The sequence below is a fragment of the Thalassophryne amazonica genome, chromosome 4 (genome assembly GCF_902500255.1).
Source record: "Thalassophryne amazonica chromosome 4, fThaAma1.1, whole genome shotgun sequence".
Classification (NCBI taxonomy): Eukaryota; Metazoa; Chordata; class Actinopteri; order Batrachoidiformes; family Batrachoididae; genus Thalassophryne; species Thalassophryne amazonica.
Window position 1 is genome coordinate 70,760,433 of NC_047106.1, and position 15,416 is coordinate 70,775,848.

The following is a 15,416-nucleotide window of genomic DNA, read 5'->3' on the forward strand; positions in this document are numbered from 1 at the left end:
AGAGATGAGTGTAGATGGGAGATGGGTGCTTAAGCTCTGAATCCATTCCTTTCCACACCCACTTCCACATCGTAACAATTATCCTGTCAGGTTTAGGGAGGGGTCCTTCAGGGATCCTCTGTACCTGATGTGGGGGTACATAGTTCCATAGATCTTGCCAATGCTGCCAAAACAGTTTTCCAGAATACCTGGTCTGTGATAAGGCTAGATAAAGGGGAACTATAGGCTTCTCTTCTTGATCCTTAGGCTCAATTTGAAGCTGAATCTTCCTTGCTTGACAACAGTTCCAGACTCCTTTTTTGTACAGGTAGAAGAAGTCTTGATTTACAAAAATTGTTGGTACGGTTGGGGGTAGGCAGCTCATACAGGCCCGAGGTTGATCGATAACTCTCAAATTTAATGTCTGGTTATCTAAAACGTGATATCTTGGGTCTTGCAGTCGTCTGTACATTTGACGTCGCATGTTGGGGCTCGTTGTCCAGATCAAACACTGGTTAAGGTATATTTCAACATAGACTCCTTGGAGTGGCTCAACGTAATTAATCCCCCATCTCAATGTGAATCTCAGGTCTTTGAGTTGTAGGTAAACCACATTTAATATCCAGGGATGGGTGTTTGGACATCTTGGAACCGATTGGGGTAGTTTTCGGCGTCCTATTATGTACCAATGCCACAGACTTTCCTCACTAAGCACTCGTTCCGCAAGTAATTTTTGTCCTGTTGTCTCTGTTAAGTCGGCATCTCTTTTATATTCATAATTTGAGACATAATATCCGTTAGATGCTAGTTCCCAATCTTCTTCATCAAAATCTTTTTCTGGCCAATTTAAGTATAGTTTCTCAGCACCAATGCCACATTGTACATAGGGTCCAAATCTTCCTCGATTATTGATAATGGGTGCTCTATTTACATCTGGTCCTTGTGACATTTTGCAAACAGCCGCTTCTTTTTACTTCTTCGTTATCCCGCGGAAAATGGAGGGAAACATCCAGCGACTCTGAGGCTTTCCTGATTTTTCCTCACCTTGAGTCGGTTGGTGTAACGACTGCTGCTGTTCCTCCAGGAGGTCAACATGTGCCCCGACAGAGTAAACCCCCACATAGGGGACCAACACCACCAGCACTGTGAGCCGCACCCTAAGTGTTTGGTCCGGCCTACTTGGAGTGTCCGCTCTGATAGCCACTCCCCCCAAAGATTGTATCCTCCTCTTCCTCACCCATTCTTCGGGTGTCACATGGTACTCGGCTGACTTCTTCTTCGGTTTTGCTGCTTTATTTCCCCAGGCGTCTAGTCCAGTGGTAAAATAATGCATGAGGGTTTTTCTGTCCCCTTTTTCTTGTGGCACCTCTTCTGCATCTTCCAGTGGAATTTCTGGGTTTTTTAGAACTTCTTCTATCAATTTGGGCCAAGTTGTCAATTCCCAAGAGCCAATCCATCCTTCTTCTTGGGCTTTTTGCTGTTGATCATCTGTCAGTCCTCCCATCACGTCTGTATATCCGGGTTGCTCCGGGTCTCTACACACTCTGAACACCAGCGGAATTTGCACTGTATCCATTGGAGGGTCATAGGTTTGCCCATACTCTGGATCATGGGACCAACTTTGATGTATAGCTTTATGCAACAAAGACGGCTTTCGCTCACCACCTCCTGCTGCTTGGTCACTTCCTCCTGCTCTAGTTGTTTCCAATATCAAATAGACACTTGGTACCATTGGACTCACGTCACCGCTGCCTTGATTCCCTTGAGCTTGATCAAGTGCAACTGTTGCTGCAGGATTAGCCCAGCAGGCTTCATCGGTGTGAAAGGTCCTCAGGGGGTCCAAAAACCTTCTGCTCTTGCCACATGCAGAAGTCTTCCCATATGAGTTTTTGCTTTACACACCAGGCAATACTCGATCGCATGTCCATTCCAATGGCATGAGCACACCTGCATATCCACATCGTCTCCACGTATCTCCCACTGGGTGTAAAAGACCATTCTTGGTAACTGGGCTAGTCAGCATAACCCACATACAAGTGCATCCAAAACCTTCACCGGCTTGTGAAGTATTTGCTTGAACTCATGTTTTGCCCCACTTGGAATTGGGGTTTTTCTAACCCCAGGTCCCGACCATTGGACCGTCAGCGGTACTTCTTCACGGCAAAGCACACAGTGATTCTCAACTTTTTTCCACTGTAATATCTTCTTTTCACAAGATAAAAATCCTTTCTTTGCATGATATAGTTTCCTCAGGGCTCTGCCTGCCCAGAGGTCAGTTTTTGTTCTTCTTAAGGCAACCACCCCATTGACAGTGGCCACTCTGACGAAAGGTGGAAGATCTTGGGTGTTTTTGGCCATGTTTAGCTCCTGGTTTCGTCTAGTTAGGAGTTGGCTTCAGCTGCTCTACTCCTTGGATTACCTTCTTCAATTCTACTGTGTTGCTGTCCAGTATCTTCACTACTGTATCTGTGGTCTCATACTTAGGTTTAACAGCAGTGTTGGTTAGGTGATCTCGAGCTCTCCCCCACACCTTCTGCCCAACCTTAAATGGGATCTTTGGTTCTGGTTCTCCATCCCTTTTAGTCTGACTTCGCCCCACTTCCGGGGTCGAAAATGGGCGTTGGTTAAGTTCTTGCGAAGGGGTAGGCCTGCCGGCACGATGGCGGTCATTCAGGGCCTGTCCAATTTCCAGGGCCTTAGTACTCCATTCCCTCGTGTTAGCATTCTTCCCAATCCAGTTTTTCACCAATCCAATAGCCCTTTCCACGACTCCATTTGCTTGAGGGGTGTATGGGGGCGGGTAAATTCTCATTACTCCATTTTCCTGGCACCACTGGTCGACCTGAGCATTACGGAAATGTGTCCCATTGTCCGTTCTCAGCTCCCTAGGTATCCCCAGATTTGAGCACACTTGATCCAACATGCTGATCACACTGCTGCCATTGGCTTTTCTCACAGGCTTAACAGTCACATAGCCCGACATAGAGTCCACAAGCACCAACAGATACTTTTCTCCTTTCTTACCGGTCACCCCCATGGGCCCGGCAACATCCATGCATACTGATCCCCATGGAACAGTACTCTTTATGGTGAAACCATCCACCCTTTGTCCTCGTCGTCCTGCATTGTATCGACCACATACTTCACACTCGTTGAGGACTCGGCAGACTTGGTTTCTCGGAATCCAAAGTTGCAGCTTCTCCAGCTCCTTCCGTGTGGGAATGGTGCCTGCATGGCCAAGCGCTTCATGTACGGCCAGCACCACCTCTTTCACGGACTCTTTTGGAACTACCCTTCCCTTGGGTGTCTGTTCCCACTTCTCGATCCCGACAACGACGACTTTTCTCAGCTGCACATAGCGGTCCACTTCTTCGTTTCCGCTCCAATGTGCTCCTTCTTTTACATGGGCCTTCTGATGTACCACATCTAAGTCCATTGTTAGCCTCAACTTGGCTATTTTCCTCCACAAATCCATATGAGCTACAGGCTTCCCCTTAGCTCCATCCAATCCGTTTTCTTCCCAGATGGATAAGTCCTCTTTCAGGGCTTGTGCGCAGTAATGACTGTCTGTAACCACTTTAGCCCTTTTTACTCTCCTCTTGTTTAACTCCAAGAGTCCTTCCAGTATTGCTTCAGAATATAGCCCCAATAAGCTATATTGTCTGTACCCTTCTTCGACCCATCGGTGTACATAGTCCAGTCGTATGGCTCCATAGGGAGTTGCCTCTCCTTCGGCAACTTTTTTGTCACCGATTGTTTTGGCCCAATTTCCAGCTCAGGGTCTAGCAGGATGTCCTCCCACCTTCCCCATCTGGCATTTGTGGCTTTAGTACTCTCAGTAGTTCCTTTTCTTAGGAACCGATGGACTTGGCTTTGAGTGATAACTTTTATTCCCTGACCTTGTGCAAGTTCTTTTAATGCACTCCAGTATCTAGCCAGGACTGCCAGTTCTTTTTCTTCCAGTGGATATTTTCTCTCAATCGAAGACAGAGTATAGCTCCACAAAGTTACCATACCCCCTCCTTCGTTGCTCACGTTTACCACAGAATCCTCTTCTTCACAGCTTATTTCGGCTAGCAGACGAGTAGTCAGACTACGCGGCTCCAGCCTAACTGCGTCTTGAATGGCTTTCTTTGGCTTTTCCAAGCAATCCTGATCTGTAGCTGTCCAAATCCATTGCTTTTGCTCTTGTCCATTAGGTTTCTTCTTGAGACGAGCATAAAGGGGGTTTGCGTATCTCTGATAGTGTGGAACGTGATCTCTCACATAGTTACATAATCCCAATATTTTGTATAGGTCATTCTCAGATTGCGGTGGTTTAATCTGACTCAATTTTTCTCGGTATACTTCTGAGAGTCCCAGGTCTGATGATACCTGGAATGCCAAATAGTTAACCTTGAATTGTCCAAACTGACATTTCCTCAGGTTGAGTTTTAATCCCGCTTCTGTGACCTTCTGTATCACCTTTTGCAGCCGCATTAGGTGTTCATTTTCATCATCATCTGCGATAAACACATCATCGATGTAGACTGTTACGCCCAGATCTTTTAATATTTCCATTACTGCTGCTTGGAACACATTTGGTGAATTTCTGTATCCCTGCGGGAGTCGTTGCCACACGTAACTTTTCCCTTTATGTGTGAATGCTGTTTTCCCTTGTGACTGTTTTGCTAATCACAGGGAAAAGAATCCATTTGCCAGATCAATGTATGATTTGTATCTCTTAATTTGGAGCGTTTTCAGTGCTCCTTGGGGATTTATCAAACTCGCTCTATTGGCTATTGTTCGTCGATTGAGAGCCTTGAAGTTGATTACTGGTTTCCAGCCTCCTCCTGCCGACTCTGGCTACTTAACTGCTTGGATGGGGCTGTTAGTGATCGGATTTAATTCCACTCGAATGATCCCCAAAGCTTCCAATTCTTTTACTATTTTATCCATTTCCTCAACCGCTCCATAGCGTTGTGGCAAAATCGTCTGTTTTAGCCCATGCCACACTTGAACTAATGTTTGACCTTTGTCTAGTCCAGCTTTAGCTCGAGCAATATGGGAATCTTCATCATTGGGATCTTCCAACACTAACCTGACATAATGGTTTCGTGCTGGTTCACCCCGACTGATGGGTTGACTGGTAACTTGGGCCAGCCACATAGATTTACCCTCTTCGCTGTTAGAAGCTCTGTCAGTAAGGGGCCACACTTCTTTCAAATAGTCCTTTAGGTCCTCATTTGGTTCTTTCTCTCTCACTAGCATCTTTAATTTTTTGAATTCCTGGAATTCCCTGCCGTCTGCTTGAATTTCAGCTTGAATCGCTGGCAGACTTTGCTCTCTAGATCCAGCAGGAAAGTCCTGATTTGGGAGGCTCACTTGTAATCCTGACGATGGTGGAATTGTTTCTCCTTCTTCATCCAGATTTTCTTCATTAGTTTCTCTCAACACTTGCCGTGACCAGCGTAAAGCTGCTGTTTTTATTTTTCTCAACATCACATCATGGGCAACGCCTAAATAGGCGACTCTGAAGTTATTTGTTAACTCTTTACAGGCAGTCAGTGTAGGATAGAAGGGCCACATTAACATATTAGCCCACTCTCCCACAGTTGCTGTTACCTCAAGAGTTTTCTTTTCATCTTGTCGCTCAATCCACTCTTCTGGGATGTCATACCCAGTTTGTCCAACTTCTGGAGAATAGGTTTGTCGCTTATCTCGGGTCTCCACTGGGTTGACCCTGATATCTCTTGCAATTCTCTCTGATGCTACACGCACATTATACACCCCAACTTCTTTCTTTCTTTCGTCCTCTGTAGCGTCCAGTTCGCAGTTCTGGGTGTGAGACGTCTCTTTCCCCTACCACAGATAGCTATTCATCCTCTTCCGAGTCTTGTGGATTGATCTCCTCTTCAGACTCTCTTTCCTGGTCGTCATCCATATCAGATAAATGGGAAGGACGTGGGTCTCGCGGTTGAAGCTCCCTGTTTTGTTCCGACTTTCGGAGTGACCCGGATGCTTCGGCATTTCCGACAGGTAGAGGAATGAATATAGGATCCTCTTCTCCATTATCCGGTGGAGGAGCCTGGAAAGGCTCTCTCATCCGAGATTGGGAGCTTGTGGGGTGTATGATAGTCTGGAGCCCACTTGTAACTCGTTTTAATGTTGGTCGTGGGGTTTTAATCCTTAATTGCTGCACTCCCACAGCATGAACTGATCTTTTCTCACTTGTTGCCGTGGGGATGGACTGCATCACTAGCGGGGGACTAGTTGCCACTCCACTAGCTCCAACTGCACCCTTCCTTGGACCTGCTCTACTTGGTCCTAGGTTCACCGCTTCAAGTGCCCTTCTCACTCGATCTTGCTCCTGCTCATTGCTAGTGACCACCACAATTTCTCTCATTGATCCCCATGCTCCTGGGGTACGCATGTGTAGGTTCACTGCTGCCATGGCAACCTTTTCTGCCTCTTCCCATGTCATATGTCCAGATCGTAATCCGTCCACACATATCACCACCCGCCGATGCTGGCGTTCTTTGGCCAAATCAGTAGCTGTTCCCAGAGTTTTCAGCATTTCCTCCATGTATTCGATCGAATTTTCTCTCCCTGGGTAGCTTTCAAAGGGCACATGTATGAGTGCATGATAAGCCATTCGTGGTGCGCTTGTTATTACCATCGATCTTCCGTCCAGATTTCTCCCCTTAATATTCTTAAGCTCTTCTTGGTATTCTCTGCCTGCCCGCTCCTTGAGCTTTGCTCGGAATTTTCGGTTGGCAGTTTTCAGTCTGGGATTTGTGAAGACAATGAGACTATCTCCATCTATATCCCAAGGACTGCCAAAATAATGATATGCCTGTCTTCCGTCTTGGGCCACCATTTTTTTTGGTTCCTTCGGGCATAGGGTCCAATTCCTCCATGTAGTCAGATTCAGTGTGTACATGGTGGGTTTTTGCTTTAGATTTTCTAAAGATCTCCTGCGAACGCCCTTCCTCTTTAATATGGTAACTCGGTCCGGCAACACATTCTTCAGCTTTAAGCTGTCCCAAGCTTCTGGGCCCACATTCTGGCGATTGATGGAATATCTGTCCAGACACTCCCTGAAGGCTTCTTCGTCTTTTATCCTGCTCAACCAGGCGTTCTGTCTGTTTTCTAACTGTTGAGGTTGTTCCTTTCACACTTCCTAGGGGCAGTTTTGGCCACTCTGGGTCAAAGCTTGTGTGGAGCTGGTCCGGGCTTTTATATTCTTGACCATTTCCCCCAGGATTAGGACCTCCCGGGGATATCGATTCATCTCCACCTACCTCTGGGTTGTGTTCCTCATCACTTTGTTCGGATTCGGCCTGGGAGTCTATCCTGCCTTCGTCTTCATTATCGAGGATCTGACTTCCACTCATATCTTCCATTATAGGATATTGTTTCTTAAGCATTCTTCCTAACCCTTTTAGCCGTTCTGCCATGGACTTAAACTCAGCATATACGGACGCTGATTTTGCTTTAACATCAACCAGGACCGTCTCTACTTCCAACAACCCAGCTGTCATTTTTACTACGGAGTCATAACTTTTCTCAGGGCTTATTAAGGTGGTGATTTGTCCTCTTTTCCACTCTTCTCCGAGAAGTTTACACCACCATACAAGCCACTTTCTGGTCCCCATCTTGTCCTTTGGGACTGGTGGGCTCTTCAAAACGGCCAGGATCTGCCCCTCCTTATGCTTACCTGGATAGTATATCCCTAATGTGTGTATAATTTCTGCCATGTCTTCTTTGAAACGTTCATCAGTTTCCACACTTTGATCTATGACATATTTCTGAACTGTTTCTGCCCAAGTATCATATCCTCGTCCATACAATACCACTCTGTGTGGCCGGAAATCCACTTCTTTTTTCCCTTCATGTTCAGATTCAGGGTTTGCTATGGGTCCTGGCTCTCCTTAAGCCATATTTTCACTGCTTGTTCTTAATACTAAACTTACTGTTTCTTAATGATTGTCCTCTCTTTATTCTCTCGGTTGCTGAGATTGTCGATTCCACCACTGTCGTCTCCTTGACTTCACCTATGGTCTTTGTCGCCTCGAGTCGTCTGCCCCTTAAAGCCTCTCTTAGCGCTTCGAGTCAGGGATAAGTGACAGACTAGTTGGCTATTCAGCGCTGACCTCAGGATTCAACTTAACTGCTCCTCTTCAGTCGCTCCTTTCCCCGCTTCTCCCCTCAGGAACCTCACGGGGTCATGATCCTATTCTGCCTTGTAGATTACCATTTTGCATGGTATACTCTCATACCTGCTTTCTTGACGATCCGATCCAGCAGGCTCCCTTGCCTGCTTCCCTTCCTCGTCGTTTAATGACGATCCAGCAGGCTATCCACGTCTGCTTCTCGTCCCCGATCCCAGCTCCCTGGGATAATTACTCCTGTTGTCTTTACTTCGTCCTTCTGGTGGTCGCCTCCAAATTTTCACACCTCTGGAGGACAGATATGTTTCAAGCTGTTACTGGACTTATACAAGCCATCAGCCGACACTCTCCACAACAGTGTCTCCTTTGGTGATCTACTCAGGGGCTTTCCACCTGCCCAATGGCAAAGACTCTCCTTTGGCCAGGATTCTTCCTCAGACCCGACTACACTTTGTCAGGTCCCTGTTTGGGTGCCACGTGTCAGATCCTGCTTTTAGATACACGGCACACGCTCACCCTCCGATGAGTGTGTTTGTGTAAAACCAGCTCTCCGTCTTTGGGGTCCGACCTTCGTGTCTCCACGGGTATTACCCGGCAGGGCTGCACAAAGGTTGTTCAAGCTGGTGGCGAGGAGATTCATCTAGCTGCTCACTGCCTCCATCCGGACGTCCACCCCGCTGAAGCGGATCTCGCACCCCAGTCGAATAGCCTTCTCAGGAACCAGGATACGAACCGGCCACGCCCGTTAACGGCAGCTCTCCTCTTATGGATCAGGGCTCTTGGAATGTTGCTAGATTTTAAATTTAGTGACTCGTACAGCGAGTCCCCAGGATGTTATTTTCATTAAAAAAAACCAGACTAACCTTTTAGAGCCTTTTGATGTTGTACACCTAATAAGATTAACTTTTACACCTTAAGAAGCATCAATAATCCAATGTCCGAGCCTTAACACTTTAACTGCATGCTTGGAATTTTATTGCAGGTTTTGCAAGTGCCGATAACATAATCAACATAGATTATATGGTGATAATTTCACAATAGTAATTCAAATATAATTAGAATAATGATTGGCAGAGATTTTTTTAATTCAATAATTCTGACTGATCTTACTTTGACTGGGACTGGATTGACTTCTTAACAATTTTTTCTAGGAGTGAGGGAAGGAGGTTTTTGAGGTTAGGGTCCCCAGCTCGGTGGACTTGATTTCCTCTTCATCAGCTATCAGTCGTTGGCTGACCACGATCCTTGTGTGATATTGTAATCCTTCAGCAAAGTTAATCCACATAAGATATTATTCCATCTTCAATCAACCACAAGTTGATCTAATCCATTCTGGTATGCTGTGATATTCCTTGAGAGAGAAATCGTTGAACATTCCCCACTCAGACTTAAGGCCAGTGGTTATCCTCCATCGTTCTGCTACTCCGTAACTGGACGGCCTGAGTGAGAGTTGAACTCTCTCTCAAATGATCTTTTATGGCTCCAATCCTCTCACTCCACGATTCCAATTGATGCTCACAAGATGGTCAAGTCTTGTGATCTCCTCGTAGCAGGGGAGTAGTGGCAACAGCACCTCTCCCTGGAAGAATAACCCCGTTTTCTGGTGTTTCAACAGGTTATATATGTTCTTGACTCTAGTCATCCTCAGATGATCTTGGTTACCATGGGGACGCTGTTGACTCAAAACCTCCTCCTTTCTCCTTCTGCTTTACTGGAAATCTCCGCAGCCCCTACCAGTAACTTATTTCTCAAGTTCCTCTTTTCTGTTAATACTTCAGCTTTTCTGAGAATTCATTCTTTTAAATCATTTCTTCAAAATCACATCAATCATATTCAATCATTTCATTACAACTCTCTTTCACATAAAAACAATTCATATGATCATATACAAACATTCTCATTCCTTATTATTCATTTCATATTTTACCAACATCTTAATCATTTGGTCAATTGTTTCACATCAGTTTTTCTTGCCCCACTTGCGACATCTTCTTCACTTCCTCTTTTTCTCTGACTCTGCACTCTTTATGAAAAACAACTCATATAATCATTCATTTCACTTATTCGTAAAATACATCTTCTAATCAACTCTTAATTTTAACACATTACTACTTCATTTGATCATACTTGTCATGTTAGAATCATTTTTAGATATATTCCCTCGTCTTCACCACCGAGTTCATTCCATGGACCTCCCCATTTACAATGGGAAAAGTCCGGCATGACCTCACTTACTTCTGGAAGGTACCAAAAACTGTGCAGTTTAATCCAACAGCATGTATATTAATTCCATGGCACGTATTATATTCCAAGATGAAAACAAGATGAAAGCAAGCTTAAAGTCATCTTTCCTGACAAGGGACTCCAGGGGTCTTAACGTTGTTGGATTTGCTTGGGCCCAACTTGTTATACAGTAAGTGAAATGAGGTGTTATCATTGCATTTAGAAAGCATTTTGCAGCCTCTGTTGTTAATGTATTTCTGATGCTCTTAAAAGTAGCTAAATTAAATTTCAAAGTGTTTGAGATCTTTTTTATATGCTTCTTAAAGCTGAGAGTTGAATCTAATGTAAGCCCTAAACATTTAAATTCAGTTACATTTTTTATAATTTGATCATTGATAATAATATTTGGATATACTGTTGTTTTATTCTTAATAGTGAAGTACATGGCTGCTGTTTCTTCTAAGTTTAGTGTTAGACAGGATTCCTGAAGCCAGGTAGAGACTCTTCCCATGGCTATAGTTCGCTTGTTCACAACCTCAGTCATGTTTGTTCCGTGTGTGTATATTATTGTGTCGTCTGCTTACATTTGTATGCTCACATTGTCACATGCTAAAGGTAAATCATCTATATACAAAGAAAAAAGTGCCGGGCCCAAAATTGACCCTTGTGGTAAACCTATATTACACAGTTTTGTCTCAGATACTACATTATTAATTCTGACTCATTGATTTCGCCCTGATAAATAAGATTTTAACCAGCTTATTGTATTTTCTGATAGTTTGAATCTTTGTAATTTTGAATAGAGAAGTTCATGATTTACGGTATCGAACGCTCTGTGTAAGTCTAAGAAAATTGCTCCAACAACTCCTCCTTTGTCTAAATTTGATATTATGTTTTCCAAGAGATAGCTGCAGGCTCTATCTGTAGAATGGTACTTTCTAAAACCAAACTGCATAGGATGTAACAACGCATTTGATTCTAGATGATCAATTATTTGCCTGGACACTACCTTTTCTATGATTTTAGAGAATATTGGAAGGATGCTAATCGGTCTGTAATTTTCCATTTCTTGTTTATTACCAGATTTGTGTATAGGAATTATTGCTGCAATTTTCATTTTATCTGGAACATACTAACACGCTACCATCGGTACCATGTTTAAGTTCTAAAATACATCTATCAACTGTTTCATAAGACCATAAAAGGTCGGTTTAACATAAAAAGGTAAATATTACTCACAAATGCTATTTGAGGTTTTAGCGGGGGAAAATTAAGATAAAGCGAAATAAAACAAAGAACCAACGAAGCAGCGGGTTGGATTAATGCTTCATTGCTTCAAGCTTCAAAGAAGAGCCACGCTGCAGAAACAGTTGTTTACAGGCCCTGCAGAGGTTCTGTAATCAAAGTGACATGATCATTTTCCCGACAAACACCCCCAAAAACAACGGCCACTCTGAAGGACCAATAAGGGCAATGTCGGTAGATCAAATCATTTCTTAACGATACCTGAAAAGAACCGGTTCTTGATACCCAACCCTAGTTATCGTTTATTGTGTCAGTTATTTATTGCTTTAATATGTAGTCACCAGTTTTGTTTTCTGCTCAGCATTTATTCTCTGTTTGTTTTGCCACTTTCATTGTATTCACTTTTCTGTATCAGGTCCTCTCTGCTTTTAAATATAATCATTAGGTTTCTGGTTTTCCACTTTTTGACTCGCCACCTTAGTTCTTAGTTTTGCCCTTTTGTTTTGTTCACGTTAATTATTGTTTGTTGTGCACATCACTTTTTTCACCGTTGTTTTTTTTTTTTTTTTTTTTGTCGGTCAATCCTTATCTTACTCCAGTCCACTTTGCTTTTCTTCTCACTGCACTGCCTTGCACTCACCTTTGTCTTCCCTGGCCATGCCCCCTTCCACAGCATTCTGCACACCTGTTCCTCATTCCACGCCCTAATTAGTCAGCAACTATTTAAACCCTCATAGTCTCACAGTCCCCTGCCAGATTGTTGAATATTATTTCACTTTCCAGCCCTCACGCCTTGTCCTGTTTTGTCTTCGTATCAGCCTGACCTAGTTCTGTCCACGACCCCCCCCCCCCCCCCCTTGCCTCTGAATGCCACCATGCCTTGTGTTTTGTTATAATGATTAAACCTAATTCTAGCTGCAGGGAGGTGGTGGCGCAACAGCTTGCACGTTGGACTGGGATGCCAGCGACTCGGGTTCGCTTCTCGATCGCAGCCACGCTCCCAACTGGCACTCTTAACATCAGTGCTGGGGAAGAGTGAGAGACGTGTGCTGTGGGCCCTTCTGGAAATAAATCCTTCATTGAGACTTTTGTTGGTTACCCATGTTAAATAAGAGAACCTCCACCCTTGTGTGCTGTGAGAGTTTGCATTTGTGTCAACCCGGTTTGTGCCACGTCCTGACACATTTCCACATAAATTTGGCATTATTTCGTAATAAAAGACAGCAGACCGATCAGAGCGCCACAACAGCACGTCAGACGTCTGACTTGCGCGTATGTCATTTCAGAGCATCAGTAATGAAATGAGGCGATTATTGCCTTGTTTCTGCTTAAAACTGACTTTAGAATGATTTAAGAGATTTTACTTTGTCATCTGATGGTTAATAATCACATAATTTCCTTTGATCGCTTTGGATGTCGAGAGTCAGACTCAGACGTGCTGCTGTGGTCCCAAATGACGCATGTGCAGTGAAGGCAGGGTGCACCAATTTTTATGGGGGACTATTCGGTCTGTGACACCGGTTCAAGACCACTCCTACCTATTCACTATGTAATATGGAGTTGTGTCAGGATGGGCATCCGGTGTAAAACGTGTGCCAAATCAATATGCAGATCATCAGATGTACTGCGGTGACCCCAAGTGAGAACAAGGGGGGAAGCCGAAGGGACTTTTCTATAATAAATCCAGTCATTAAATCCATTCCTTGTGCACATTGGCTCCTAACTCTGTAATCTGTTTGAATGGCTGTAGGGACACACCCAAGAAAAGATCCAGAGCCCTAAGTGGGTCTGGTGGAACTGGGAAGTCTATTATGACCGTCAGTGGCCTTGTTGCAGAACCACAGCCTGAAGACATTGAGGAGAACTTCCCTGTGAGTACATCACCAATAAACTGATTAGTTGTTCAAAAAAAATCCAAACTTGTAGTAACATCTGATTTCAGATTCTTAAACTTGAAAACATTCAAGTTTATTATGCCACACAGGTTGAAGGGGGATTATGTCATAGCAATTTCTGTCTGTCCGTCCATCTGTCCCAAAAAGGTTACAAGCGTTCTGAAATCAACTGCTCTCACACATATCGTTCCAGTTGGGCTTGTTTTACCAGAGTTATGGCCCTTGATTAACAAATGTAGACTCTATCAGTTTCATGCTTGGTTACCTGTATTCTGAAATCAACTCCTCACATTTTTAGTAGGAATTTCATGTAGTGGTACAAATCCTTGTTATAGGTTGATAATACGCATATTGTAATATTGTATAAGATTGACACATTTTGGCAGAGTTATGGCCCTTGATTAGCAAATCTAGACACTGCCAGTTTCATGAGTTAGTGCCTGCATTCTGAAATCAACTTCTCTCACATTTTTGTGAGGAATTTCAGGAAACTTGATATAATTCCTTGAAATGTTATCACAATGTAGCATTTGCCAGTGGGGGATATTGTCTATCTTGTTTTACTGGTTTCTTTACTCCTCTCAGTAAACTATATATTTCTGGGTTGTGGACAAAAGACGAAGGTTGGAGGCATCAACTTGGGATCTTCAAAACATTGATGGACCCTTTTTACAGTACTCTGACATTTTATGGACCTAACAGCTAATTGATTAATAAATTTGATTATTTTCTTAATTAATTGATTGTGACAGTAATCGTTTGTGCAGGTCAAGTAAAAAGCACTTATGTGCATCTGCTCCCTGCCTTCAGGGCTGCACCGCTGTCCAAGGTGCTGAAAGACTAGCAAAAACACCTGCTATGGGTCTGTGCTGCATTATAACGGGCTGTGCCGCTGTCCAGTGTACTGAAAGAGTTGAGCGAAAATGCCAGCTATGTGTCTGTGCTGCATTATAACGCTGTGCTCTGGCACTCAGATCACTCACGTCTGATCAGACCTCCTCTCATTGAAAGAAAAGTAAAAACCTTTGCGTCAATTACTGAAAAACTGTGCACAGGAACTTTCAGAGGCATGGTGCCCTATTTTCCAAATGTCAGCTTTGAGTTGTTCTGTTCCTCTGTGCTGGAAGCGGTCGACCATTATACCCATACCAAAAACTTTAGCCCCGGCCACTAATAAAGATTATAGGCCCGTGGCTTTAAACAGCATTGTTATGAAATGCTTTAAGAAGGTAATGGTCAATAGACTCAAGTTGGAAGTGTCCAAGTCTCTTGACCCAATGCAATTTGCATATAAGCAGGGACTTGGCACTACAGATGCCATTGTGTGTATGTCACATATGATTGAATGAATGAATGAAAACTGTTTATTTCGAACATTTGATACAACAACAATTACAAGATAGATCAGTAAAGACAACAACAAAAAAAGTTCCTACTGTGTACCCAACATGTCCGAAAAGGGGTAGGGTGAAGCATCAGCTTATTTATCCCTACCCCTTCTTCCCCACAACCAGTAATACCCTTTGCCACATATACACATAGATTCCTACACACCTAAATCGATATCAATATATATATACATATACATATACATACACATATATATATACATACACACATCAACATACATACACATATACATATATACACATATATATACACAAACATAAATATACACCTTCACATACCTACTTACATACAAATTGATTAGAAGCACTTAGAGAATGCTGATTGTTACGCACGTGTGTTATTTGCTGATTTCTCGTCGGCCTTTGACACAGTTCGCCCTCATGTTCTAGTCCAAAAACTGAGAGACCTTAATGTTAGCTCCTCCCTTGTTAGGTGGTTTTACTCCTTTTTAACTAATAGGTCACAGCAAGTTAAACAACTCCTTGTCTAAAGCACAATCCTGTAGCACGGG

General features: G+C 43.6%; 1 protein-coding gene across 1 annotated transcript in view; it reads left to right on the top strand.

Annotated features, from left to right (window-relative positions):
* The window catches only part of LOC117508347 (protein NPAT-like), a 51,740-nt gene that overhangs the window by 25,143 nt on the left and 11,181 nt on the right, over positions 1-15,416 (top strand). The window contains 1 exon segment of the mRNA XM_034168087.1: positions 13,351-13,471. Within this exon segment, the coding sequence (XP_034023978.1) occupies positions 13,351-13,471 (121 nt within the window).